Source organism: Acanthamoeba castellanii (genome assembly GCF_000313135.1).
Source record: "Acanthamoeba castellanii str. Neff unplaced genomic scaffold scf7180000084772, whole genome shotgun sequence".
In the NCBI taxonomy this organism is placed as follows: domain Eukaryota; phylum Discosea; order Longamoebia; family Acanthamoebidae; genus Acanthamoeba; species Acanthamoeba castellanii.
In genome coordinates this window covers 88615-116075 of record NW_004457676.1, presented here as the reverse complement: position 1 = coordinate 116075, position 27461 = coordinate 88615, and the positions used below count along the sequence as shown (strand labels likewise).

Here is a 27461-nt window from a genome sequence, read left to right as displayed (position 1 = left end):
AGACGAGCCCCAACACAGCACCTTGCCGCTCGCTGCAGTGACTACTGTGAGCACCACCAGCAGGCCTGGGTAGAACGGTCGAGGAATAGAAGTTGCGCGCACCGGCCAAGGCGAGCGAGTGGCTCCACCCGGCGGCCACCTGGACCACTCTCTCTGGTAGCACTACGCGCTGGGGCGTGGGCTGGTCATGGCAGGGTGCCCCGAGCCCAAGCCGTCCGTCATCGCCGCAGCCCCACGCCCACACGTCGCCCTCATCTGTACGCTCGCGCAGTGTGAGGCCAGCACCACCAGGGGTCCTGAAGCGTCAGCTTGAAGTGGTCGGAGGCCCGTACGGGTGAGTCCCAGGGTGTGGGTGGGGCCACCCACCAGGGTCCGCAGCTGCCCAGCGCCCGTTGGGAGCGGAGGAAGCCGGCACGGCAGGGAATGGTCTGCAGTGGTACCCAGGCCAAGTTGCCCGCTGCCTCCGCTGCCCCACGCCCACCAGCTGCCCCCATCGTGCTCCATCTTCTTTGCGCAAAGGCGACTATTTTATTACTTTTTGCAATTTCCTTTCAATTTCTTTTGTTGCCTCAGGCCACGCCCACCTTGCGCATGACGCCGTTCAGAACGCCGCCGTTGCCGTTGACCGCGGGCGGGGAGGGCACCGCCTCCTTGGCCTTCTCTCGTCCCTGGGGCCGGGCGACAGGTCCGTCCTCGCGGTCACTGCTGGCGCCGCCCGCGAACTTGGGCCTGGCGGCGCTGTGGCCCTGGTCCAGCGAGAGTGCTCGCTCCCGCTGCTTCTGCTTGTCGGCCGTGGCGGTGGTGTCGGCGAGCAGCGGCAGCACGCCCGCACCGACTGGCGGTACGTGCTGCGGTGGTGGCTTGAGCTGAGGCTGCTGCTTGGGCTGTGGTGGCTGCGATTGTTGTGGCTGGGCGTGCTGGGGCGATGGTGGCAGGATGAAGGCTGTCTTGGTCGGCTGCGGCTGCTGCTGCTTGGCGAGCTTCTCGTCGAGGTGGCTGACATGCTTGCTCTTCTCCCGCGCGCGTTCCTCCTCGTCCTGCTTGAGGCACGTGTTGGTGACGATCGTCTCCAGATTCCGGAAGTTCTTCTTCGTGTTCACGAATCGGCTCTTTGCTGTTCTCAGCTCCAGCTTCTTCTCCTGTTGCCGTTTTTTTTTCCAGGTGAGCAGAGGCTCGAGCGCCAATTGGGGGGGGGGGAATGTGTGAGGGTGAGAGAGAGGGAGAGAGCACCTCCACGCGGACGATTCCCAGGAACTTGGCGACGACGAGCACGGTGAGCGCGTCGGGCGTGAGCTCTCGCAGCACGAACGGCGGGATGTCGATCAGCCGTCTGTTGTCCAGACGCTTTCGCACCAGGCCCGCAATGCCCTCCTCATAGTGTGTCCTGAAAAAATAAATATATAAGATGGAGAATGGAGGGAGCGCGAGTGAGCGAGGCGTCGACTCGGCGCTGAAGAGGGGAGGAGCGGTTGTACCAGTTGGCGTCTTCGATCTTGTTGACGAGCTGTTTGAGCTCCTGCTTGCAGACCTTGAGGAGTTGCATGAGCAGGAGGTAGACGTTGACGCCCGTGCTCTCCTCGTTGTGCTGTCCGTTGATGTTGAACAACTCGCGCAGCTCGTAGGACAGCTGGAACACGGTCACATACACCTCGCGCAGTAGCCGCAGTTCCAGGAGCATCATTTGCTGAAGCACAATGCGCCAACAGACAGACATACGTATGTAAGCTACTCCCATCGCAGTCACACACACACACACACGACACGCACACACACACACACACACACACACACACACACACACACACACTACACACACACACACACACACGCAGGCACACACACACACACACACACACACACAACAAAGAGAGAGAGAGAACCATGTGCAGGGCGTCGTAGAAATGTCGGTGCTCCTCCAAGCGATCTCGGAGGGTGGTGGAGACATTGCCCAGCAGCTCGACGTCGGTCTCAGTGGTGGGGTGCCACAGCGGGACGTCGTTTTGGGCCTCCGACTTGGGTGGCGGCTCCACCACGGGCACGTTGATGACCGAGTCGAGCGATGAGGTGGATGACGAGCGCGATGACAGCATGTAGGGTCCTCCGCTGGGCAGGGCGAGCGTGGAGGCGCGCGGAGAGGTGGGGTTGGAGGACGACGCCGACCTGGGCGAGTCCGCGGGGCTCTGGGTCAGATAGGAGGGCTCCTGCACCACCATCGAATCCGGCCCCGAGAAGGGGATGCCCTTCCCCAGCTGCTCGATCCTGACCGTCATCGAGTACATGAGCTGCTCGATCTCCTGCCCCGCCTCCAGCGCTTCCTATATAGTCCACACGGGCATTGCGGGGGGAGGGTGAGATGTGGGGCACAACAACGGGCCAGCGTGGAAAGGTGGGGGTAGGGAACCTGGAAGGCGGCGGAAAGAACAGAGTTGTGGACGACGGGCGACGAGGTGTAGTCGAGCGAGGTACGCCTGGCCCGCTCCTGCTCGTCGACGGCGCGCAGGTCGTTCACCATCTTGGCGTAGCCGAACATGCTGTGTGCGATGCGCTGGTCCTCCTCCATTATGAAGTGGTACAAGGCCGGCAGCGGGTGGTTGCGGCCTTCGAGCAGAATCGCTCTGTAGCGTACGCTCCTGGGGAACAGTAGTTTGAGTCAAAGGTCCATCACTGCGCCGTCAAAGAACGAAGGACGAAGAATCGGGGCGCACCTGACGTAGGCGTAGGCGATGCGGGTGCACTCCTCGCAGGTGTTGAGCATGGGCACGTCGGTGGGCGACAGGGCACGCTCGACCTTGTTCACGAGGTGGAGCGGCACGCGCTGCATGACGCACGCATCGCAGAACCAGTCGAGACACAGCGCGCATCGCTTCTTGTGCTGGCTGAAGAACCCAAACGGACGTCTGGTGCGCACACGGTCAAATGGTGAGCGCGTCAGTTACAGCCGAGAGTGCGCACAAAAGGGAGTGGGGCCGATCGGAGAGCGCGCGTATGTACCCGCAGTAGCACTTGTTGTCGGAGTTCTCCTGCAGCGGCTTGCTGGCGGGTCCACCCACGCCCTTGACGTCGATTGGCGGCGGTCGGCGACCCAAGAGGGTGGAGAGCATGCTCGTTTCCTCGCGCACCAGCCGGGCCATCGACAGCTGTTCAATCGTTCGAGAGCGCGCACCATGACATTGACGACGAGGACGATGTGGCGTTTGAGAGCCAGGCGAGATATGGAGGAGGGAGGGAGGGAGGGAGTACCTGGGCCATGCGCTTGACCAGGACGACGAAGAGGCGTTCGCGCAGGTCCTTTTTGGCCGTTCGCTTGGCCACAAAGTCGTGCGTCCAGTCCCGGCAGCCTGGACCCTTCGCTTTGGGCACGCGCAGCACTGACCAACCAATTATTAATTATTATTACGTGCGCATTAAATTGCTGTTTAACTGACAAAATAAATCTAGCAAACAATAGAACGCCCTTCTTACAGGGGATTATTGTGGATTTATAAAGTGGTGAATAAGATTAAATGAAGTCATGGGGGGATTTTTTTTACCAGTTTTGTTCTGCGTGGGGCTGGCGCCGCTGCCGGTTAATGCTGCCGTCGCCGCATTGTGAATATTGACATTGTTGGTAGTGAGCCTCGAGCCCGTGGTGGCTAGAGAAAGTGGAGGCACCGACGCGCCCGCCCTCGAGGGCGAGGTTTGCATTTACAGGTGTAAATTTAATAATAATCACTGGGTGGCAGGAGGAGCGGTGACGAGATCCGAAGCAGTGGTAGTTCTTGGCCTGGCTTGTATTATGTCAGCTTTGTGGTCAAGCTGCTTGGTGAGGCAGTTGTGGTATTCGCTTCAACTTCTGTGGGACAGCTTCTCTTTGTCGTTTCAAAGAGAAGAGAAAAGAAAAGAATTGAGAAAACAGGCCAGAGCGCAATCCGCTGTACTTATTCGAATAAGCTATCTCTTGGCACACCTCTGCTTCGTGGACGGCGCCACCTAGCCGCCCCTCCCGCACTATGTTCTGCTTCTTGAATTAGGAGAAAGAAAGGAGAAAAATGTACACAAGAGGAAGGTGGCTCACAACAAGTTCTTGCTAGGTCTGGCCAGAGCCACCCTCAATATGAAGACACTCTACAACACCAGTGGTATCACCTTGTGGAAGACTTCAGTTGTCTGGAAGCAGCAGTTGAACCAAAGAAGTCTGGTCCGGCACGGGTCGGAGTTGCATTTCCTTCCGCTCCGCAGAAAGGGAACCCAAACGTTTGGGCCAGCACGCCTCACAAAATCTGATAATTTCTCATCGTGGCAAAGATCGCGAGGCCAAGATGAAGTTGAGCTCCAAGAAAAAGAGCAACGTTGATGAGTTGCTGGCGTCGTCGGCTCCGATCACGCCAAGAAAGATCACGTTCCAAAAGGCCCGCCATGCAGAATCCCTCAATTCGTTCCGTTCGAAGTACACGCCCATCAACTCATCTTTAGGCGATGGAGGAGCTCCATCGAAATCCCCTAAGGGGGGGAATTGTGCACCACCGCCGAGTAGTGAGCTCGAGGAAGCCACGCTTCCCGTTCCGAAGAGGAGCCTCTATCCAAAGGAGAAAATCTACGAGATGCTGCAATGGAGCAAGCCGAGCACAATTGGAGCAGGCCTCCACAACGTGGGCAACACCTGCTTCCTCAACTCCACCCTCCAATGCCTCACCTACTGCCCTCCTCTTGCCAACTACTTCCAATCGAGGCAGCACTCCAAGGCCTGTACGTCCCTCAACTCCATGTGCGATTTCTTCTTCATTTCCCACACTAAGCCCATTCATTCTGCGATTCAAGGCCGCAAGGTTGGTTTTTGCGCGATGTGCGTAATGGAGAGGCACGTGGTGGCCGCCCTCAAGGCCACATCTGGCGCCATCGTGCCCAAGGAGATCGTGTCTCAGCTTCGAGGTACGATTTTTTACTGCTCTACTTTATTTTCAATCACGTGGCAAGAGGCATCTCTAAGTCTCTCTCTCCACGTGGGGATGCAGCGATTGTGAAGCACTTCCGTTTGGGCAGGCAGGAAGACGCCCAGGAGTTCCTGTGCTATCTGCTCAGCGGCATGCACAAGAGCAGTTTGCCACAAGGGTATGTCTTATATTCCACAGGGTGAACAACAAGGCATCGTGCTCACATCCGCTTGGCCCTCCACCTCTACAGCGAGAAGCTGGAGGCACGCATTGAACAGACGTCGGTCGTGCACAGGATATTCGGAGGTCACCTCCAGAGTTCGGTACCTCTTGCTCGACCTTCGTCTTCTCCAGCTGGAGTGCACGGCCATGAGGCTGTCGGCAAATTTATAATTTGTCGCCCTATTGCCGATAGGTGGTGTGCGCGGCTTGCTCGTACGCATCGAACACTTTCGACCCATTCCTCGACCTGTCGCTCGAGATCAAGCACTGCAGCTCGATCAACGACGCCCTCATCCACTTCACCAAACCCGAGGTGTTGGACTCCTCCAACATGTACAAATGCGAAAAGTACGTGCTGCTGCTTCGACTCTTGCGCTGTGTGTCGTTTCTGCTTACCGATCTCTCGCCGGCAACTCGCAGATGCGCCAAGCGAAGTAGAGCGAAGAAGCAGTTGAGCATTCACGAGGCGCCCAACGTTCTCGCGATTCAGCTCAAGCGGTTTTCCTATCGGTCGATGTTTGGAGGCAAGATCAGCAAGTTCATTTCCTACCCCGCCAAGCTCTCGCTGAAGCCGTTCATGAGCAAGAACCAGGTGCGACCTGACGAATCTCAACCGTGCTTGCGATTGCTCATAATTCATTTCTTGAATTCCCTTGCAGTATGACTCCAATCCATGCTACGACCTCTACGGCGTGCTCGTGCACAGCGGCTACGACACGCGCGCCGGACACTACTATTGCTATATTAAGAACTCCAACGGCATCTGGCACGAGATGAACGATTCCACTGTACCGTCACTCGCCTCCTCTTCCTTTCCTGCGTGCTTGGGTGCTGACGCCTAGTCTCATCATCCTCTTTCGATCAGCGGCGACAAGTGAGCCAGGAGCAAGTGATGAAGCAGCAGGCCTATCTTCTCTTTTATGTGAGATCACCCGCTTCTTTGCCGGCACAGCTCAATGGTGCCCACTCTCCTCCCGTCCGCGAATGTTGTGGCGCCAGAGAGAGCTCACCCGTGATTTCTGCTGTGACTCGCAGGCAATGAGAGCAGCGAGAGCGATCAGGAGGCCAAGAGCAAGAAGCGAAAGCGACCGGTCGCCAACAAGCATGATTCGGAAGAGGAGGAGGACGACGGCGAGGGCAAGAAGCAGAGCGTCAGAAGCCCGGTGTCGCCCAAGCAAGCCGCCAAGAAGGGGAAGCTGGCTCAGAATGGAGAGGACCTCGGCGAGGCGGTGACCAGGAAGGATCTCTCGAACAACAAGAAGACGACCAGCACTACGCCCCCGCAGACGAAGAAGCGACGACTCTCGTCCGAGGCGGCCTCCACCGGTGCTGGCAGCACTCCCAACGGCAAGGAATCTGCGTCGCCGCTGCAGCCGACGAAGGGACTCGACGGTTTCACGGCCTTCAACCAGATGAAGGTCGCCAATGGGGAGAAGCAGCAGACGACTGCCAGCCCCAGCCCCAAGAAGCAGCCCGCGGCGAACGGCAAGGCCAACGGGGATCACCAGCCCCAGAAAGCGAAGGCGTCCGCTGCACCGCCGCAGGGCAAGGCGAAGGAGGCGCGGAAGGAGGGCGACGCCATGGAGCAGGAGCAGGAGCACGATGAGGACGGTTTCGACTACGCGCGAATGAGCATCGACGACCTCTTCGCCCAGTTTGACGACGAAGGCAAGGAGAAGAGCGTGGCCGACAAAAAGGGCAAGAGCGAGAAGCAGGCCAAGTCCCCCGCTGCCTCGCCTGCTGCGAAGACGAAGCCCGCGCCCGCCAAGGAAACCAAGTCCCCCTGTGGCCTCGCCCGCGAAGACCAAGCTCGCGCCTACCAAGGAGAAGCTTGCGCCCGTCGTCCCGGCGAAGCCCGAGACCGCAGTAGAGGCCAAGGTGGTCGAAGCGCCGAAGCCGGTCGAGATCCAACCGATCGTGGAAAGCAATGGCGCAGTCGCTACGGCGACCACCCCCGATGGAGCTGGCAAGAAGAAGCGGAGGCGAAGGCGCAACAAGAACGCCGCAAATGGTGGCGAGGCCAATGGCGTCGCCGTGTCACCGGCGAAGGAGAACGGGCACGCGCAGCCTGCCGCCGTCGTCAACGGCAACGCCATCGCTCACACGCCGGAGAAGGCCAAGCCTTCGCAGAATGGCTCGAGTGACTCCAATGGTACGCCGCTGAAGAATGTCCCCGAAGCGAAGAACGTCGAGCCTGCCATGGGACAGAAGAGGAAGAGGGAGGAGGAGCAGAAGGAAGTCGTGGTCGAGGAGACGAAGAAGCACAAGCCTGACGACGCCACTCCCGCTCCTACTTCCGCTCCCGCTCCTACTTCCGCTCCCGCTCCTACTCCTGCTCTCGCTCCTACTCCCGCTCCTGCCAACAAAGACAACAACGCCAATGGCAAGGAGAAGAAGGAGAAGGTGGTGGTGGGCAGCGGCAAGAACGACAAGGTGCTCTCCTTCGACGACCTCGTGTTCCGACGAGGCGGCAAGGGCAAGGACCTGGTGGACTCGTCGCCGCTCGGCAAGGGCAAGAAGGCGTCCGACGGCGCCAAGGAGTGGGAGCAGTACCTCAAGCTCAACACCAAGGACAACCAGCTCGAGACCAAGAATGGTACTCCCCTTCTTCCCTTTTCGGTATGTCTGGGTCCTGGCGCAGGCCGGCTAACTTTGTATACATCACAGTCACGCACTGGGACGGCGTGAAGGGAATCGAGAGCAAGGTGGCCAAGCAGAAGCACCTCCTCCAGACCGCCCCCGAGCTCCAGATTGAGAAGGTAAGGGAGCAGCGCTCCCCTTGTGGCACCGGGGCGCTGATCATCGTTGACCCCTCCACGTGTTTTCTTGCTGTGTGCGCGCGCAGCGTCAACGAGATGAGTGGGACGAGGAGTACGACAAGGGCCGTACCAAGAAGATCAAGCAGAAGCCTATCGCAGCCCCCTCTGGGAGCGCCAACCCCTTCCAGTCCCTCCAGAACGAACAGCGCGAACGCAAGGTACCTAACAAACCACATCCAACCACCGACCGACCCTCTCGAGAGCCCGCATTCCTTTGCAAGCTTTGTGCCAACCATCAGCGTCACCTGTCGTGCAACCTGCAGGAGGCGGAGAAGCACGGTGGTGGCGATGAGGGCGGTGGCCGTGGTGGCTTCCGCGGCGGACGCGGTCGCGGCCGTGGCGGCCGTGGGCCCATGGGTGGGCGACGAGGCGGTGGAGGCCGCGGTGGCAGGGGTGGTCGGGGAGGCCACAGGTCCTAGGTGTAAGGGCACAAACACCAATTTTGTTTCATCTTGTTGCGCTAATGAATTTAATCTATTTACATCAACGTTGGATTATTTAACCCTAAAACGATTTAACATCCAGCCAGGGAACCACTAGTGCGTGGGTCCTTTGTCGAGGGCGAGGGCGTCGCGCATTGCCGACGCGACATCTCGAGCAGCCGAGGCAAGCTGGGTGGCATCGTTCGCGCTACGCTGGTTGTGTTCCGCTTCTGCAGCCCGTATGCCCTCTTCCGTTGCCCTCCTGATGGCTTCAAAATCGAATACCAGTGGCTGTGGGGTGGCTTGCTGCTGTTGTTGATCCTCCATCTTGTCTTGCGCTTCTTTTTTTTCCCTTTCTATTTTCTATTTCCCTTGCATCGTTTCCTCTTGCTATGCAGTGCGGCATCGACCTCGTCGCCCTCCGGCCTTCCCTCCTTGGTGCGTGGGCCTTCTCTTCCTTCCAGAAGGAGTGCCTTAACCTCTGTCGCTCTTCTTGCAGACGACCTCGGCCGAGTGGGCGTGGTGAGTCACCAGGCCTGCGCCACCCTCGACGGCCGCCCCGCCACCGACGTCGTACGTACCCCCCCCCGGGGGGGGCGTCTCTTTCGTTCTTTAAAGAAGGAAGACGACAGCGACAACGGACCGCACAGTCAATTCAACCCTGGTGTGCGCGTCTCAGGTGTTTGCAGGGTGCCGGGAGGCGAAGGGGAGCAGGGTGACGGCGGTGTTCGGACCGCAGCATGGGTACCGCCAGTGTGAGCAGGACAACATGGTGGAGACGCCAGACGAGCGCTACACCTTTCGCAGCAGCGGGCAGACCGCCGTCGGAGACACGACGGCCGACGTGTCGGTCCCGCTCTACAGCCTCTACTCGGAGCGGCGCGAGCCCAGCCCCGAGCAGATGGAGCAGGTCGACACTCTCGTGGTCGACCTCCCCGACATCGGCTGCCGTATCTACACCTTCATGCTCACCCTGGCCGCCTGCCTCCGGGCCGCCAATCGCTCCGGGTACTCCAGGCGTCTATGTGATGGCCCACCCCGGCCAGACTGAGCCAAACAAATGCTGACTACACGACATGTCCTTGGCACACAGGAAGCGCGTGGTGGTGCTCGACCGGCCCAACCCGCTGGGCCTGTCGTGGCAAGGTAAGGCCGACAGCAAGTGGCGCAGGGTCGAGGGTAACATCCTCGACACCAAGTGGCACAGCTTCGTGGGCTGGTACCCCATCCCGCTCAGGTGCGATGCCTTCTCCTCCTGTCTCTCGCCTGCCCCTTGGCTATCTATTCCCTACGGGCTGACTGGGCGCTGTGACGCGTGTGGGCGATGTGATGCCAGGCACGGACTCACGTTGGGCGAGCTGGGCAACCTGTTCGTGCGGATGGACGACCTGAAGCAGGTGGTCTACTCGGTGGTGAAGGTCGAAGGCCTGCGGCGCAAGGACTCCATGCGCACGATGTTGCGCGCGGGCTACGCCTCCTCGTTCCCCTTTGCCTCGCCCAACATGCCCAGCTGGAACTCGGCTCTCTACTTCCCCGCCTTCGTCGTTCTCGAGGCCACCAACGTCAGGTACCTCGCCCGTGCTTCGTTCTTCTCTTCGCTTTCTTCTTCGCTTACGGCCGTCGTCTTCGTTCTTTTCTCGTCGGTGTAGTGAGGGCCGAGGCACCACGATTCCCTTCCAGTTGGTGGGCGCGCCCTATCTGGACGCCCAGGGGTGCATCGGGCACCTGAGGCAGCGCCAGGCTCGCAACAGGGCCAGCGCGCATGCCTCCTTCAACGGCGTGGCGATGGCCGAGCACCACTTCCGCACCACCTTCAACAAGCACGCCGGCAACATCAGCCGCGGCGTCCGCTTCTCGCCCACATTCCAGCTGCCCTTCTTCAGCCGCAGAGATTCTAGTGTCGGCGGCGAAGAGGACGAAGAAGAAGAGGAGGAGGACGCCAACGTGTTCGCGCTCGGGATGCACTTCCTGCACTACGTCGTCAGTCGCCATGCCGACGCCTTCAAGTGGCGCGACCCCAAGCAGGGCTACGAGTACAACTTCGAGGTTCGCCCTCTCTCGTTCGTTGACGTTGTGATATTGCTGGCGGTGTGGCGGCTGACTGCGTCGCTCATGAGACAGGACCCACCGCTGTTGCTGATTCTCGGGCACGAGAGGTGGTGGAACCTGTTCGAGGGCCTGCGCACGGGGGCCAAGAAGAGCGAGGACGGTGAGAGCGAGCGCGAGCTGGACGCCTGTCTGCAGTGGGCCTACGACGAGGCCCAGCGCTTCGCAGTAGAATCCACGCACGCCCACCTCTACCCCTGATGATCGGACATACGTTGCATACCAACACAATAATAGAATTTAAAATACAATTTGTCTTTGCGTAAATTTCGAACGACCAAAGAAGGCGCAAGATGAGCGAAGGAATCTGGACTTGGTACTTCTTGGCGTTCCTCGGGGTGTGCCTGAGCCTCTACTGGCTTCTCTCGCCCGGCTACCGACCCGCCCGCGTCCAGAACGTGCGACGCACCGAGGCCTAAACGTCATCCACGCCTTTTCTTCACCGCCTCCGCCTCCCCCCCGCATCCTTCCATGTCAAGATCTTCACCCTGCCCTACCGTGTAGGTCGTAACGCACTCGCCCGGGCCACGAACGAAAACGAGAACGAGCGGCGCCTTCTCTTTCGGTCAGTAATCTGGATCTAATTTATAAAAAATTTTGATTTAATTTCACAGCGTGATCTTGGGAGCAAGCCTTCGATGCTTGAGTGGTCGTGAGACAGAGCCTTGTGAGACAGAGGCTTGCTTCATCCGCGGCGCACCTTGAGGATGTAGCGGATGCGGACCTGGCCCTCATTGTACACGATGTGCTCGTTGTAGGTCAGTCGCCTCTTCACCGCGCCCTCCTCCTGCTCTGCATCCTCCCGCCCCAGCGGTATCTTCACACCCTCATCACTGCACCACGCACGCCTCTGCGTCAGCCAAGTGCGTGTGCGTGTGCGTGTGCGTGTGCGGAGGGAAGTGGTACGTGTAGATGGAGGCGGAAGGGGAAGGGACTTGGCGTCCGCAGCCGAGGGTGGAGTGCTTGCCGCGCGGGAGGACCTCGATGTAGGTGGCGCCGTAGCACGGGTACTGGTTGCCCAGGGCCACCTCGCACAGCAGGAACACGCCCACCTCGCCCATCCCCAGGCCGCAGTAGCCCACACTGCGCACGCGCACGCACACGCACAACACGCACACGTGAGCAAAGCCGCCGAAGATGCCACGCCAGGGCCTCGGCACGCACCTCTTCTCAGCCACGTCGGCGAAGTAGACTACAGTGGTTGGTGGCACACATCGTGAGTGGAATGCAGAGCAAGGCAGAGCAAAACGACCACGACACGGAGAGAGAAGAGAGAACGCGTACTTCCTTTGCCGAACATGTAGCCGCTGTGCGGAGCTTCGGGCGGCGCAATGCGGAGACCCTGGCGCAGGATACCCATCTGGTGGTCCACCACAGACCAACGCCACGCCCAGCCACGGTGGTGGTGAGGGACCTACAACACGCCGCGGGAGTTGGTGCAGGGGTGGGGTCGCCGTACGGTGTTGGCGAGTCGTGTGCCGTGGGCAAGGAGCATGCGGTTGGGGAGGTGGGAGAAGGGGCGGAAGCGCATGGCCTCGCCCTCGCGCTCGACCGCGAAGGCGTCCAGCACGCTGAGGCCCGACGTGCCCAGGAACTCGTTCACCACCAGCCACTCGTCGGAGCTCTTGTCGACGGGCGTCAGCTGGGCGTGGAGCGCGGCGTAGAGCTTCTCCAGGACGTGGCCCTCGCCCGCCAGGCCCTGCTCCGCCTCCGCCAGGATCTGCACGCCCATGTCGATGTCCGCCAACGACTCGAGGATGCGCATCTGCTCCGACACCTGGCTGGTCTGCGAGATGACGTCCGGCAGCTGGCGCCCAAAGTTGTAGGGGATGATGCTGTAGTACTTGTTCGAGAGCTCGACAAGCGCCGTCCTGCAGTGGCAGAGAAACGCATACACACACACACACACACACATGAAGTTAAGAAGAGAATGAATGTAGAAATATAGATATATATATATATAGAGAGAAGAGAAATGTTTTTCGGTAGAGGCAATACCTGAAGCGCGAGGGCACGGGCTGGCCCTTGCCGTTCTTCTTATCGATGAAGGTGATGATGCCCGAGATGATTTTGAGCAGCTTGAAGCCGTTGCGGATCTGGCCGCTGGTGAGCGACCCCAACCCCGCGGTCCGTAGGCCGTAGGCGGCGTAGGTGTGCATGAACTCCTTCCGGTTGCTGATGAGATGCAGAAGCGACTGCACCGACCCGGGCAGGTTGCACGCGGGGTCCACGCCCTTTTCGCTGGAGTCGTCGTCGTCGTTATCGCCCGCCTTCGGCGCGTTGTCGTCCTCGATCTCGTGCGTGGCCGGGATGTAAAAGTAGCGGTCGTGGGCCTGCTGGAAGTCGGCTCGTTCCCTCCAGTTGTTCTGTCGATTAAGTAGCGAGATAAGCAATTGCATGGCGCAGTGTTGCGCGCGTGTGCGTGTGCGTGTGCGTGTGCATGTGGTGGTGAGCCACCTTGGTCTTGTCGCGGAACTTCTGCTCGAAGGCCTTGACGGCCTCCTCCTTGGTCTCGTAGGTCTGGAACTGAGACTCGAAGCCGTAGGAGCCCACGCGCGCCCACCGCGTCCTGCACACACGCGCAGCAGCAGCAAAAGCACGCAAGAGAGAGTGTAAGCTACCCAAGATGCTGTGCCGGCGCACTACAACTCCCCGCCCACAGCTCGCAGCGTACCAGAGATAGAAGAGGTCCGGGCGAGCGCGGTTGCCAAAGGCCTGGATGATGTAGTACTTGTTGTGGCCGTAGGTGCCTACGAGATGTCGCACAGGTTGAGCTTGGCGTCGTACAGGTACCCGACGTTCTCATCGTCGTCGTTGTCGGCCTGGCTCTTCTCCTCCGCGTCGTCGTCCTCACCGCTCCGGCCATCGGCGCCCCACAGGAGATAGACGCGACTGGCCTCGGCGCGGTACCGGCGCTTGAACTCGTCGTCCACGAACCGCTGGGCCAGCTTGACGGTCCACTTCTTGGGCGGCGGGAACGGAATCTGCTCGATGTCGTCGCCGATCTCTGTGTGTGCATCAACAATAACAAAACAAACACGTTCAGCACCTCACGCCGTGTGCGGCGTGTGTTGTGTGTTGTGCGACAGGGCGTACCGATGTCGGGCTCTTCGATGACCTCCTCTTCCTCCTCTTCGGCTTGGCCTTCTTTCTTAACCTGGTCTCCGTTGGCCACCTTGGCCTTCTTGGCGGCGACGCTATCGTCCTCGGCTTCCGCTTCATCTTCATCGTCGGCGTCGGCCTCCTTCTCGTTCTTGCGCTTCTTCTTGAGCGCGGTGAGCTCCTCTGGCGAGAGGCTCGAGAACGAGAGCTGCTTCGTGTTGCGCGCAATCCTGCTCGATTGCTTGGCATCAACGCTGGTGAGGTGGGCCACGACGAGCTGCCTGAGCTCCTCCAGGAGCTGCCGGCGGTCCGGGTAGAGCTGCAGGCCCTCGTTGAGCAGCTCGACCAGGCCCACCAGTTGGGCCACGACCGCATCCGTGGTCTCGCCCTCGCGCGGCTTGAACTCGGGGAACAGATCGACGAGCGTGGGCGAGGCGGCGGCCGCGGCAGCCGAGCGCACAAAGTGGTAGAGGCCGGCGGCGGCGAGCGGCTTGCAGAGGGCGAGCAGTCGGTCGCCGTTGGCGTTGACCGAGTGCGGGTCGGCGCCCTTGGCGAGCAGGGCCTGCATGATTCCGAAGCTGTTGTTTCTCGCCGCGACAAAGACCGCCGTCTCTCCGCGCTCGCACTGTGGCGCCGACGCACAACTTCATTGTGAGGCTCCAATATATTTGCATGTGGCCCAGCAGGGTTGGGTCGGGCTTGTTGTACGTACCGCAATGTTGGGCGAGGCGCCATGTGCCAGCAATACCCCGACGCATGTGTCGGCCGACGTCTTCACGGCGTAGAACAACGCTACGATGGGCGGACGGGTTAGTCAGTGCGCACACGGTAAGATGGTGGGGGAGTGGGGGGGGGGTGAGGTCGGCACCGGTGTTGCCCTTGGCGTCCTGGGCGTCGACGTCGATGCCCTGGATTTTGAGGAGCGCGCTCAGGAGCCTGTCGTTCCTGTACGACGCGAACGAGTGGGTGTGCGTGGCCCGAATGAGCGCGGTCTGCTGCCCGCTGTTGCGCGCGTTGATGATCGCCGCCAGCCGCTTCCGGTTCCGGCCATTCAGCTCCGCCTCCTTCTTCCGTCGCTCTGCTTCCTCGTCCTCCTCCGCCTCAACCTCCATCGCCGACGCCTCTATCGCAGCCGCCGCCGTCGTCTCGCCGATCACCGCAGTAATCACCTGCGGCAAGTTCTTCCTCGCCGCGATGTGCAGGAGCGTCTCGCCGTCTGTCAGTAGCCAGTGGTCAGTTTTAGGTTGTCGTCAACGTGGCAATTGCGTAGACACACACCACACAACACAACACCACACGACACACGACACACGACACACGACACACGACACACGACACACGACACACGACACACGACACACGACACACGAACACACAACACACGACACACAACACACACGAGGGAGCACCTTTGCCGGACACGGTGAAGTCGAGGCCCTGCTGGGTGAGGTACCGGAGCACTTGCGGGTGGTTGGCCTCAGCGGCGAGCAGGGTGGGGAGCTTGGCGTTGCTGCTGGGGTCGGGCACGAGGCCACCCGCGGCGGCGTCGGCCGGCCGCAGCTCGAGCAGGCGATCGATCAGCTCCTGCCACCACTCGCGGTAGCGCTCGTCGTCGTTGGACACCCGGAGGCCGCTTATCACTCCGACAAGTGCGTTCACATCGAGGTTCCTGAGCTCAGCTCGTCTCTCCTACGTGTGTCACAGCAGCCAGCTACGTGAGTCGCGTGTGTCATTGTGCGTGTGCGTGTGCGTGTGCGTGTGCGTGTGCGTGTGCGTGTGCGTGTGCGTGTGCGTGTGCGTGTGCGTACCTCGCTGGCGGAGTACTTCTTGATGAGCACCTGGGCGAGCGTGTACTTGCCCGTCTGCAGCAGGTGTTGGAAGGCGGCAAACAGCTGCGAACCCTCCATGCCAATGTCGAGCATCAAGAAGCACAGTCCCTCGTAGTTGCGCAAGGCGGCAAAGTCGAACAGGGTGGACGACTCGTGCTTCTGGATGGCCTGCATCATTCGCTTCGAGGGAACTGCCACGAGTGGTGTGTGTGTGTGTGTGTGTGTGTTGTGGAGCGGGTGTGGTGAGCCGATCAGCACAGCAAAACCGAACACGACACAGTGCGGAATGCCATACTCCACTTGTGCTTGGTGACGGCCGTGGTGACCTTGGTGTTGAGGCTCGCCCCCTTCTGCATAAGCAGCGCGCCGTAGGTGACGTGAGACGCCACCAGGGCCTGGACCAACGGAGTGTTGCCCTGCGTGAAAACCGAACGTCAGCGAGTCCACATCACGTGGTGATGGCGGCGGTGGTGGTGGTGACGAACGAGCTTGTCGGCGGCGTCGATGTTGGCGCCGTGGTTGAGCAGGCAGAGCGAACTCATGACGGCTCCCTGCTGGGCGGCGAGAGCGAGAGGGGTCCAACCAGAGGCGTCGGGGTTGTCAATCAGTACGCCCTCCACATCGCAAAGCAGCGAGACGCTCGCGATCGGGTCACTGCACGAACAACGCAGAGGGGTTAGCACCGCGTGATCATCCCAGGGCCGGAAGGCGCCTTACATATTTTTATATATATATTATTAGTCCTGGTGCGCGTACCCGTGGCTGCTCTGGAGCACGGCATGCAGCGGGCTCTGGTTCTGCGCGTTGGCGATGTTGACGTCCGCGCCATTCTTGAGCAACAGCTCCATCATGCGCGTGTCCTGTCGACGGCAGGCCAGCAGGAGCGCCGTGTCGCCTGTGACGTGTCGTGTCGTGTGGTGTCGCGACAAACCGCGTCAGGCCGAAGTACCCTGCATCATCATAGGGCGCATACTTACCAGAAATGGAGGTGGGCGTGTTGATTTCGCGAGGGTCGCCCAAGCGACCGATGACCTCCCGCACCTGCGCAAGTGCGTAAGCACAGCGGTCAGAACGTCACATGGCGCGCACAGCTGCAGATGGCGACGTGTGCATGCGCGAGAGACTACCACGTACCAGCTCAAGCTTGCCCTGCTTGACGAAGAAGTGGAGCGCGGACTCGCCGGCGTATTGCCGGAACGAGGAGAGGCTGCGCTCGCGTCTGCGGTACTCCCGCATCGCCGCCAGCCACCGGGTCACCTGGCCGAGCTTGGCCTTGTCCTCGGCGCTCATGCCCACCGCGGGCTCGCGCTGCTCCTCCTTCGCGTGCACGTACTCGTCGTAGTCGCTCTCCTGGCACTCGGGCTTGACCGGCATCACGTGCGTGTAGCACACCGGGGCCAGCAGGTCGAGGTTCTTGGGCGTGCTCATGTCCAGGACCGCGGGCACCAGCGTGAAGTGGTTGAACACGAGCGCATAGGCGAGCGGCAAATTGCCGATCACGTCCCGCTGCTCGACGTTGGCGCCGCGCGCGCCGAAGAGCCGCAGGCAGTTCTTGAGCGATGAGCGCAGGTGCACCGGCACCGCGTCTTCCGAGTGCTCCGACATATGACGCATGCGGGACAGCTGGCCCTCGAAGATCAGGTGCAGCACGTTCCTGCCGTCTGTGCACATAACACATGACACGACACACACGACACACGCAGCGTTCATCAGACCACCCACGTGGACAGCGGAAGTAGAGGTTTGTACCTTCGTCCGTGGCGTTGACGTCGGCCCCGGCTTCGAGGAGGTGGTGCGCCACATAGGCGTTGTGGTACTGGGCGGAGAGGTGGAGCGGCAGCTGCTTGCCGCTGCCCAGCGAGGGATTGGCTCCCGCCTGAAGCAGGGCGAGTGCGGCGTCGGTGTTGTTGGACTCGCAGGCCCGGAAGAGCGGCGTCTTGCCTAAGACCCACCGCACCACGTTAGGGTTAGCATGCGTCCGAGCTTAGACCTTAACGTGACTGTCCGAGACGTACCGCCGCCATCGAAGGCGTTCACTTTGGTGCCCTTCGCGTTGGCCAGCAACCTGGTGGTGCGTGGTAGGAGTAAGCGCCGAATGAGGTTCATCGCTATAGAGGAGTGCGTACTTGGTGACCTCGTAGGCGAAGACGTTGAGTCCGACGGCGGCGTGCAGCAATGTCTGCTTGCTCTCGCTGACACCGTCGAGCTTGATTGTACCGGCGAACGTCTGCAGGATACGCTGGATCACGTACGGATTCGCCCTCGCCACAGCCATCATCATGGCCGACTCGCCCCCTGTATGATGATCAAATAATGATAATAATGAGAGTTCATGATGATCGTTGTCACGGCGCGACAACCCAGCGTACCGGGTGTGGTTTGGTTGATGTCCCGAACGTGCGGCAGCAACAGAGACACGATGGTCTCTCTGTCCGTCACCAGGTATTCGAAATTGTCGGCGACCTGCTCGCCCTCGGATTCCATTTGATTCTGCACGCGCGCGACGTGTGAGCGCACTCAAAAGAGCGGGAGGTTTGCTCATCATTGGCTCACCGCACCTCCCGCTTCTTAGCGTATTCCTTCTTCATGCTCTGCACCTGCTGCGCCGAGAGGTGGCTGCAAGCCTGAATCGCAACCATCAACGGGCTGAGACCACCTGCGTGTGCCGTCGACGGCACCGCTGTGAGCAATCAATGGTAACATACCACCCGCACTCGCCAGAGCCCATGCATGTACGGACCTGATCTGTAGGGAGCTATCCCACGGACCTCGGTGGTGGTATTGACATCGACGATGGGCTGATCGTCAGCAGCGTCGGCGGCCGAGCCATCGCTCTTACCGCGGTGCTCGAGCAGCAGCTTGACGAGCTCCAGGTCGCCGTGGACGCAGGCCCAGTAGAGACCTGCATTGGACGCTGACGTCAGCAACGAGACACTGGCACCGGGGGGGGGAACAGTGCGCCCGAAGCCGATGAAAGGCAGTGCACCGGTCATCTTCTCCAAGTCTGCGGCGTTGATGTCGGCTCCGTTGTCCAGCAGGAAGCGAGCGGCCTGCAGATTACGCTGCTTGCAGGCCACGATGAACGGCGTCGCTCCGTTTGAAAGTCTGGGAAGCGGTAGTGACGCGCCGCCAGTGTGGTGAAGAAGAAAACGGGTGAGCCAGCTGGCGGAGGGCGAGGCGACCGAGCTAAAGAGAGGGGGTCACCTGTTGTCGACCTCAACGCCCATGGCGAGGAGGATGGCGGCAGCGGCGACAGAGAACTCGCTGTGCTTCTCCTTCTTGGCAAGCGAGTGAAGCAGGTGCTGATGCTTGAGCTTGTCGAGCTGCCGTTCGTCCTCCTTGATCGCGTCGATCTGCTCGGGCGTGACGCTCTTGGGGTTCGTCTTCAGACCGCGCTTGAAGATCTCCACCGGATCGTCGGCTGTTCACACATTGCGGCCACGACAACGCGCCAATTCAGTGGTGAGCCACTCGTGTCACACATCAAACGCCAGTACTCAACAATGCACGACGCCTACCCATCAGGACCGCTGCGGTTGACGCCGGCGCCGAGCCTGATGAGGAAAGGGAAGAGCCAATGTTAGGGCCTAATGGTAGTGTGATCATACGACGTAGAGTCGCAACGCACCCCTGAGTAACGTGTAGGGCACGAAGCCCTTTCGCACTAACGACTCCGCCGCGGCGGTAATGCGATCCAGCTGCCCACACGCATTACACCCACGATCGATGTTGATGAGCTGATGAGGTCAACAACAAACGGGACGGCCGCCACGGTGCGCGTACCTCCTTCTTGCCGCTGAACTCGGCCATGGGCAGGGTGGCCGACAAGATACGCTTGAACTGGTGCAGCGACACATAGCCCTCTGCAACGCCGCGCAAAGCAACACATTAGCCCAGAGCAAATTATACGAATATTATTATTTCTGATTTCTATTATTGAAAATAAAATAAAAACTTAGAAATAAATAAAAATAAAAATAAAATGGCTGGCACCTTTCTTCTTGTCGACGGCCTGGCAGTGGGCCTGCAGACGGCTGGCGGGGAGGAAGGACTCGTAGGTCCACGGCAGCTCCTTCCACTCTTCCACCGGCCCTGCAGCCGCTGCAGCTGCCTCGGCCTCCTTCTGCTTCTTGGTCTTCCGCTTGGTGGGCGTTGCCTTCTTCTTGGCGGCGGCGGTGGTTTTCTTCTTGGCCGGGCTCGCAGTGTCTTTCTTCGTCTTCTGCTTCTTCGGCTTCTTGCCCTCCGTATCGGAGCTAGAGGTCTTGGCCTTCTTCTTGGCCGGACTTGCCGCAGTCTTGGCCTTCTTCTTCGTGGCGGGCGTCTTCTTTTTCTTGACCGCAACCTCTTCCTCACTGGAGGACGAGTCGGAGCTCACTTCCTTCTCCTTTCGCGACGATGATCTTCCTCGCTTCATCTTCTGGGTCTTATCGGTGTGGTGGGCAGAGAGGAAAGGAGGTCACAACCGTCAAACGCGCTGGCCGTTAATTTGACCGAGAAGCAATTTCTTTTTAGATTTTCTCCCTTTCTCTCTTTTCCTTGGGAGATTGTTGCGCGACATCTCGAACGAAAAACCTGTCCTCTGCATCGGCCGCGCCAGAGATTAGCAGCTGCTCGGAGGAAGATAGGTTCCTTGATGGCTGATAAAAGAGTGCGTGTGCCTGCCAATTGCTGGAGTTTATTTATAATTCAGAAAAATTTATATATTATTGTTGTGAATTGGGCATTAAACACCATGCGGTGCTGATTGCACGATACTTTGTTTATTGTAGTGGCAGCAACGAAGGAACCTTCTGAACGAGCTCAAAATCTCGATAGATTACTTCCTCCAGTCGTGCAAAGATGAAGAGGGTGCCTCCATCAACGATCCCACTCCCCAGCTGGACCGGCTCTGTCTCGTGGTCGAGCTCATCCTCCGCTTTGGACTCAAGGGTTCTCCTTCCTCACCACTACTTTTGTATTATTCATTATTTTGTCGTTGTTTTATTTGGTAGTTACGCACTTACACGCAGTGCGCAGATAAGAGCAGCTTCTTCACGAAGAAGGACTATTGGAACTACGTGGAGCTGCTGGTCCGGGTGGACCCATCCGCTTCCGACTGCATCAAGTCCATCGCCGAGATGCCACACATCAAGACGCTCCTCGGCCGAGGACGCGCATGGTTCGCCGCGCGTCTGCTTTCCGCCTGCATTCGCCGAGTCGCTGCGCCAAGCATCGCTAACCCTCGGAGACCACGCAGGATTCGCTACGCGCTGATGGAGAAGTGCTTGGACGTCTACCTCAGGTCGCTGGCCGCCGATCAATCCATCACCAGGGTGAGCTCCACTTCTTCTTCTTCTTCTTTCATCGTTCTTATGTGCGATGTGGCTGTCAGTGCTTACTTTGATCAACCCTCGGCCCCTCTTCACCAAAAGGACTGGTATGAGAACTTTGCCGTTCTTCGCTCCAATGTGGAGATGAAACAGTGCATCGACCTGCTGTCGCCGCTGTCGGCCATCAACTTCAACCTGTGCCTGAAGGACATCGACTTCGACATTCTGCCGCACGACCTGAAGGCCTACACGCTGGTCGAAATGGAGGAGTGGGACGACTCGTCGCGGGAGACGACCGAGGACCGACGGTCGCCCGACCTGGGTGCCAAGGCCGCGTTCGAGGTCGAGCTGGACAAGCTGCGGCTCGAGCTGGAGCAGCTGAAGGAGGTCAAGGAAGAGATGAGCGACGTCCGTGAGCGATTGCAGAGCGCCGAGAGCGAGAGCCGGCAGAAGGACGGCGAGAACGAACAGCTGCGGAGGCGCGTGGAGGAGCAGGGGCAGCTCATCCGCGACAAGCAGGAGGTCATCGCGCGCATGGAGATGCAACTCAGCGAGGCCAAAGAGGACCACGAAATGGAGCGAAGGCGCCTAGGCGAGGTACAGTCAATCAATTGAGCTTCAACGCAGCATCGCGCGCGCCCGCATATGGCGCACCACTAACTCGAGGAGACAGGAAAAGCGCAAGCTGGAGGAACAGAAGGAGAAGCTGGAGGAGACCCTGCGGCGGAAGGAGGGCGAACACCTGCTGTCGCTGGCGGCCGAGAAGGAGAGCAGGCGCGCGGTCAAGGAGAAGAAACGGGACATCGAGCGATTGGAAAGGGAGCTGGCGCGGGTCACGCAGGAGCGCGACGACGAGGCCCGGGCCAAGCAGGAGCACATCGACAAGCTCAGGCGGCACATCGAAGAGCACGAGCGAGTGCGGGACGAGTGGGCCAAGGAGAAGGCGGCCCACGACAAGCGCAGTGGCGCGCGCGCCAAAGACCAGCAGGAGCTCGAGGAGCGCGAACGCCAGTGGCGCGCGCAGCTCGACGAACTCGCGGCGGAGAAGAGCGCGCTGGAGCAGAGCGTCAAGGAGAAGGCCGACCGGGTCCTAACGCTTGGCCAAGAGCTCGAGCGGAGCGAGAGCGCGGTCCAGCAGTCGAGCGCCGAGAGTGAGGGGCTCGCGGCAAAGGTGCGAGAGCTCACCGAGGAACTCGCGCGTGTCCGGGAAGAGGCGACGAGCGATCGGGAGCGCCTGGCCGACGCGGAGCGGGTGCGGAGCGAGGACAGGGCGCGAGCGGAAGCGCTGCACAAGTGTGCGAGCGACGAACTAGAAGTCGCGCGCGGGGAGGTGCAGCGGTTGAACGCGCAGGTCGGCGAGCTCACCGAAGCGCAGCGACTGTGGGAGCAGGAGCGAGCACAGCAGGAGGCCGAGCTGCAGCAAAGGGCGCAGGAGCGAATGACGGTGGACGAGGCCAAGCAGAACCTCGAGTCCGCGCTTGGGGAGCTGCGGGCCGAGCTGCAGAAGCGTCGGGACAAGGAGGGCGAGGAGGCCCAGGCGAGGCAGGCGCTCGAACAGCAGCTGCAGCTCAAGACCGAGGCCGTGCGCAGGGTCGAGGAGGACCTGGCTGCGGTGCGCAAGGAGAGCGAGACCAAGGCGGGCGCCTTGGAGCGCGAGACGCAGGCCCGGAAGCAGGAGAAGCAGGAGAGGGAGCGGCTCGCGCGCGAGGCGGAGAACCTGCGCATGGAGAACGAGAAGATGGAGCGGGAGGTGAAGCGGGCCGAGGAGAAGGCGGAGCTGAAGGAGCGCGAGATCATTCAGATGCAGCACCGGCTCGAGGGACGCGAGGGCAGCGATCTCGAGGAGGTGAAGCTCAGGCGCGCGCTCGAAGAGAAGGTCGGCGCGCTGGAGCGGGCCGTGGAGGCGGCCAAGCAGGAGAGCGACGAGAAGGACCGGCGCGGCCGGGAGTGCGCGAAGGAGACCGAAGCTCTGCGCGTCGAGCTGCAGGAACTGGCGCAGACGGCGCGCGACTCTGAATCGCTCCGTGCGGCCGCATCGCTTAAGGAGGCGGCGGTCATCAGCGAGCTGCAGCAGCTGCGCGCAGAGTCGGAGAGGCAGGGCGAGGCGGACCGCGCCGAGCGAAGCAGGCTGAGCGCGGAGCTCGAGGCGAAGGAGAGGCAGCTTAAGCAGGCGGCGGAGCAGCAAGAGGCACTGCAGCGACGGCTGAGCGAGGCGGAGCTGGCCGGCCAGGCGGCGAAGGAACTGCAGACCAAGACCGAGGCCGAACTGGCGCAGGCCAACGCGCGGAGAGAAAGCGAGATCGAAGCGTTGGCGGCGAGGCTGACCGCGAAGGAGAGCGAGATCGAACAGCTGCGTGGACGCGAGGATGAGCTCAAGGCCGCCCTCGCGGAGAAGGAAGCGCAGCTGGCGCGCACCCGGCAGGAATTCGAAACGCGCAGCGCGGAGGACGACCTGCGGGTGCGGAGCGTCAGGGCCGAGGCCGAGGAGCTGCAAAGGGCGCTCGCCGAGGCCCGCGTCGCTAGCCAGGAGCATATCGACGGCCTGACCGAGAGGGAGAGCGAGCTGGCGAGCAAGCTCGCCGCGGCCGAGGAGCGAAGCGCGGCGGAGCAACAGGCCGGACGGGAGAGGATGGCCCAGGCCGAGCAGGCATCTGCGGCGCTCAAGGAGCGGGCCGAGGCGGCGGAGGCCAGGGCGCGCGAGCTGGAGGAGCGACACGGCCGCAGAGAAGCCGAGCTGCTGGGAGAGCTGGAGGCGGCCAAGGAGGGCGTCGCCAGCGAGGGCCAGCAGGCGGTCGATCAGCTCAAGGCCCAGCTGGTCGCAGGTGACCAAGGACGCGGACGAGGAAAAGCGGCGGTTGGAGAGCGCGGTGGAGGAGAAGGAGAAGGCGATCGCGACCCAGCAGGAGGAGCTGCGCGAGCTGCACGAGGAGCTCGAGGTGAAGGGCCGGCTGCTGGAGCTCCGGGGCGAGGAGCTGGAGAAGACCAGGCGCGAGACCGACCACGAGCGCGAGCTCAGGAAGGAGCAGAAGCTGGAGTGGCGGTCGGCCGTCGCCGAGCGCGACGTGCGGATCCGAGAGCTCGAGGCGGCCGAAGCGCTGGCCGGGCGGCTGCAGCTGGAGGCCCACGACGCGCTGGCCAAGGCCACCGCGCAGCTCGCCGGCGAGCGGGAGAAGGAGAGCGCGTTCGCCAAGCGAGACGCCGAGAACAAGCGGGAGGTGGAGGAGATGCGGCGCCAGATCGAGGACATCCTACGCATGGAGCGGAGCGGCGAGCAGCAGCTCAACGAGGAGCGCAGGGCCAAGCTGCAACTGCAACAGCTGGCCGAGGAGAGGGAGCGGCTGGCGCGGGAGCACGAGCGCGAGCTGGTGGCGGTGCGCGGGCGGCTCGAGCGCGCCAAGGAGAAGCGTAGGCAGTACAAGCAGCAGGCCAAGGCCCGGGAGTCCGAGGAGAGCAGTGTGGCCCGGGGCAGGGAGCGCGAGCTCGACGAGGCCAGGGAGGCGCTCAAGCAGAAGGTCAAGGAGAAGGAAGCCGAGCTGGACGAGATGAACCGGCTGGCGACGGACGCCAGGCGCGAGCAGGAGAAGGCGATAGAAGAGCGGAACAAGATGCGCGGCGAGCTCGACAGCAAGACGAAGGAGCTCGCCAAGTCGTTTCTGCTGGTCGAGCGCACGCTCAAGGAGTGCACCGAGCTGATGCACGCCATGGAGATCGTGAAGAAGCAGGAACGCGAGGTGAGCGACGAACTGAAGAAGGAGCGCGAGGCCAAGGCCAAGCTACAGGAGGACGAGGCCAAGCGATACGAGGAGAAGCTGCGGAAGGCGACCGACGAGGCCCGGCTCAAGATCGCCGAGCTCGAGGGCATCACCGCCACGCACAAGGAGAAGGCTGAGGTGCTCAACAAGCTGCTGGCCATCAAGGAATCGGAGGTGGCGGAGCTCAGGCAGGAGGCGACCGAGAAGAGCTTCCTGATCGATCAACTGCAGCGCGAGCAACTCGTGGCCCTCTCCTCGCCCGCCGGCACCATGACCGCTACCCTCAGCGCCGACGAGGTACTAATAGCGATAGTCTTAATGATGATCGTGCCTCTTCCCCTCTGGTGGGCTGTAGCAGCCTACGGCCTCGACTCACACCACCACGCACACGCAGGGATCGAGGGATTGGGTACCGGACGAGGCTGTAAAGCAGTGTCCGTCGTGCGAGTACTCGTTTGGCATCACCAGGCGGAAGCACCACTGCCGCAGCTGTGGTACGTGGCCGGCCGGGCCTCTCTTCTCTTTGCCAGACTGGCAAGACTCACCATCATGTCTCACCTACTCCCATGATGACGCTGTGTACAGGTGGCGTCTTCTGCGGCGCGTGCTCGGCCCAGCAGGCCATCATCCCCTCCATATCGCACACGCGCCCTGTTCGCGTGTGCAATGAGTGCCACAAGTCCTTGAAGATGTAGCTGCGCACTTAATTGGCTTCTCTGTAAAACCATACTATTTATTCGAGCGCCTTCACGCCAACACTAACTTGTTGCTCGCCTCCAGGGAGGGTCCTTTTGGAAGGTGTCGTCCCGGTACAACATTGTACAACCTAACGTGAGAGTTGCGACAGTGAATGCCAAAATTCTGCGTTACTTTCTGTGACAGCTGCCTCTGTTTGCCCAATGGCAGAACGAACTAAAGATTTTCGCTCTGACTTTCGCTCCCGCTCTTTCGCACCAAGCCAGACCAATCACGGAGGCGAGGGGTGGGGCGAAACGTCGGTGGGCAGGCCGGGCGAATTTCATCCCGCGGTATCTTCCTCTACTCTCTTTTCCCACCGTGACGAACTCTCCGGGTCGTACAGCTCGCCGATACTCTTGCTGTACAGCTCTTGCACACAACGCACACAACACTGATGGAGAACGTTGAGTACCTTCAGGCACCGGTTGACGGCAAGGAGCCCCGCCGCGTTGTCGTGCTCAACTACAGCGACCTCGAGCAACCCAATGTACCAAAAATCTCAATTTACGATTTTCGCTTGGTGCTCATCGATTGATGAGAGATTTTTGTTAGGGCTGGACCAACTTAACGATTTTTGATTCCATTTTGCAACAATTCTGTTCCAATTGCAGGTAGACCTGTCTGCAGCGATCGAAGAGGCTTACGGCTTCAACGGTCTGGGTATCCTCGCCGTTCGTGGCGTGCCCAACTTCATGCAGCTTCGTGGTGAACTGCTGCCTCTCATCCACAAGTACGCGTGTACTGCTCTACTCGACCGTTCGTTCAGCCGCTGATCTCCAACCCCGGTCCTCTTCTATGTCTGCAGGTTCGCCACCCAGCCCGAGGAGGTAAAGAAGAAGACAGAGCACCTGGAGAGCAGCTACAGCTTCGGCTGGTCCCATGGCAAGGAGGTGCTCGAGGGCAAGCCCGACTTCTCCAAGGGCTCCTACTACAACAACCCCGTCTACGACCGTCCGTTCGACGACGAGGAGCTCATCAAGAAGTGCGTGCGCCCCATTTATGTCACCGTTCCCCTCGAGGCGCAGCGCGTTGTCTAACCACCACACCACGCCATCATCGTCATCATTGCATGCAGGTACCCTTCGTTCTGCCACCCCAACATCTGGCCCGAGGGCATGCCAGAGTTCAGGGATGGCTTCATGAACATGGGCAAGCTGCTCGTGGACGTGGGTTTGCTCATTGCCAAACAGGTAAGCTTCTTCGTTACTGTCTGCGGGCTGACTTGCACGTAATGCATGCTAACCACCACCACCATCCTGCCATGACGTCGCGTGTACAGTGCGACATCTTCGTGAAGAAGCAGTGTCCGGCGTTCGAGGAGGGCAAGCTCGAGCGTATTGTGCGGGAGAGCCGAACGGCCAAGGGCCGCGCCCTTCACTACTTCCCCATCGAGGAATTCACAAGCGACGAGTGTGGCGAGAAGAGCTGCCAGTCCACCCACGATGTACGTGCTCGTTGCGCAATGAGTGAGCGCTCGTGCCCGTGTAACTGAACGCGCGTCATATCTGGCACAGGCCGACGTCTCTTCGTGGTGCGGTTGGCATAACGATCACGGCTCGCTGACGGGCCTCGTCCCGGCCATGTACATGAGCAAGGAGGGCGCCGAGGTCACCAACCCCGACTCCTCGTCCGGTCTCTACATTCGCGCCAGGAACGGCGATCTGGTCAAGGCCGTCATCCCCTCCGAGTACATGGTCTTCCAAATTGGTACCCACCTATCCTCGTTCAGCTGCTGCTGCTGTTGTGTGATGCGTGTGCTGCGCGAGTGCCACGAGCTGGGTGTGGATTGAGGAATGTGATGTCTATTTACCGGGTGCGGTGGTACAGGCGAGACGGCGTGCATCCACAGCGGAGGCTACCTGCAGGCTACGCCGCACTGCGTGCGAGGTGCGGCGGGCGAGAAGGCTCGCGGCGTGAGCAGGGAGACGATGGCCGTCTTCATGGAGCCCATGTGGGACGAATCCATGACCGTGCCCGCCGGCGTTGAACCTGATATGGTACGACTTCGGATTCACATCTCTTCCTGGTCCATGGAGCTTGACGTTCTGACCCGTGCGTCGTGCGCACTCCCCGCTCCCCTTTCAGGCCACCCGAGGCTCGGGCGCGCAGCACCTGCCCAAGGGCGTGCCGCCTCTGGCCACGCGCTGGAACGAAACGCAGGACTTTGGCTCCTTCACCACTTCCACCCTCTCGTCCTACTACTGATGCGATGCACTCTTCTCTGGTCAAGTTGTCCTCGAGGAACACCGGCA

The 27461-nt window shown here is 60.7% G+C and overlaps 6 protein-coding genes and 1 pseudogene across 6 annotated transcripts; 4 read left to right on the top strand and 3 right to left on the bottom strand.

The window, feature by feature from the left end:
• Positions 1-569: 569 nt before the first annotated feature.
• On the bottom strand, positions 570-3684 carry ACA1_272740 (uncharacterized protein; the record flags this gene model as incomplete). Its single annotated transcript, XM_004353726.1, has 9 exons — positions 570-1139; positions 1231-1384; positions 1476-1684; positions 1881-2315; positions 2402-2615; positions 2706-2897; positions 2992-3137; positions 3241-3338; positions 3531-3684. The coding sequence occupies 9 exons, from the start codon at positions 3682-3684 to the stop codon at positions 570-572; spliced, it is 2172 nt and encodes a 723-aa protein (XP_004353778.1).
• An 896-nt stretch (positions 3685-4580) lies between these two features.
• ACA1_272730 (Ubiquitin carboxylterminal hydrolase) lies at positions 4581-8370 on the top strand (the record flags this gene model as incomplete). Its single annotated transcript, XM_004353725.1, has 13 exons — positions 4581-4725; positions 4798-4908; positions 4992-5088; positions 5161-5233; positions 5265-5287; positions 5553-5724; positions 5792-5920; positions 5998-6091; positions 6168-6852; positions 6911-7728; positions 7800-7891; positions 7978-8109; positions 8191-8370. 13 exons carry the CDS (start codon positions 4581-4583, stop codon positions 8368-8370), a joined length of 2751 nt encoding a protein of 916 aa, XP_004353777.1.
• Positions 8371-8765: 395 nt separating this feature from the next.
• ACA1_272720 (Hypothetical protein) lies at positions 8766-10680 on the top strand (the record flags this gene model as incomplete). Its single annotated transcript, XM_004353724.1, has 7 exons — positions 8766-8811; positions 8873-8946; positions 9053-9381; positions 9467-9610; positions 9710-9940; positions 10023-10419; positions 10495-10680. The coding sequence occupies 7 exons, from the start codon at positions 8766-8768 to the stop codon at positions 10678-10680; spliced, it is 1407 nt and encodes a 468-aa protein (XP_004353776.1).
• Positions 10681-11164: 484 nt separating this feature from the next.
• ACA1_272710 (Poly(ADPribose) polymerase catalytic domain containing protein) lies at positions 11165-14149 on the bottom strand (the record flags this gene model as incomplete). Its single annotated transcript, XM_004353723.1, has 9 exons — positions 11165-11312; positions 11386-11562; positions 11596-11671; positions 11764-11839; positions 11939-12350; positions 12478-12845; positions 12937-13048; positions 13234-13486; positions 13576-14149. 9 exons carry the CDS (start codon positions 14147-14149, stop codon positions 11165-11167), a joined length of 2196 nt encoding a protein of 731 aa, XP_004353775.1.
• Positions 14150-14207: 58 nt separating this feature from the next.
• On the bottom strand, positions 14208-19824 carry ACA1_272700 (Ankyrin repeatcontaining protein; the record flags this gene model as incomplete). Its single annotated transcript, XM_004353722.1, is given in 21 exon segments — positions 14208-14279; positions 14294-14373; positions 14450-14797; positions 14991-15270; positions 15390-15601; positions 15706-15826; positions 15896-16064; positions 16167-16305; positions 16388-16451; positions 16545-17071; positions 17160-17351; positions 17426-17475; positions 17537-17705; positions 17780-17900; positions 17969-18034; positions 18179-18596; positions 18615-18831; positions 18929-18964; positions 19039-19108; positions 19194-19273; positions 19404-19824. Coding segments are annotated over 21 exon segments (3852 nt in total), but the record flags the coding sequence as incomplete, so codon positions are not given.
• A 318-nt stretch (positions 19825-20142) lies between these two features.
• Positions 20143-25166, top strand: ACA1_272690 (annotated as a pseudogene).
• A 437-nt stretch (positions 25167-25603) lies between these two features.
• Positions 25604-27414, top strand: ACA1_272680 (uncharacterized protein; the record flags this gene model as incomplete). The annotated part of the gene is made up of 8 exons (XM_004353721.1): positions 25604-25696; positions 25821-25939; positions 26015-26191; positions 26285-26399; positions 26489-26653; positions 26724-26916; positions 27037-27206; positions 27295-27414. The coding sequence occupies 8 exons, from the start codon at positions 25604-25606 to the stop codon at positions 27412-27414; spliced, it is 1152 nt and encodes a 383-aa protein (XP_004353773.1).
• Between the last annotated feature and the right edge of the window lie 47 nt (positions 27415-27461).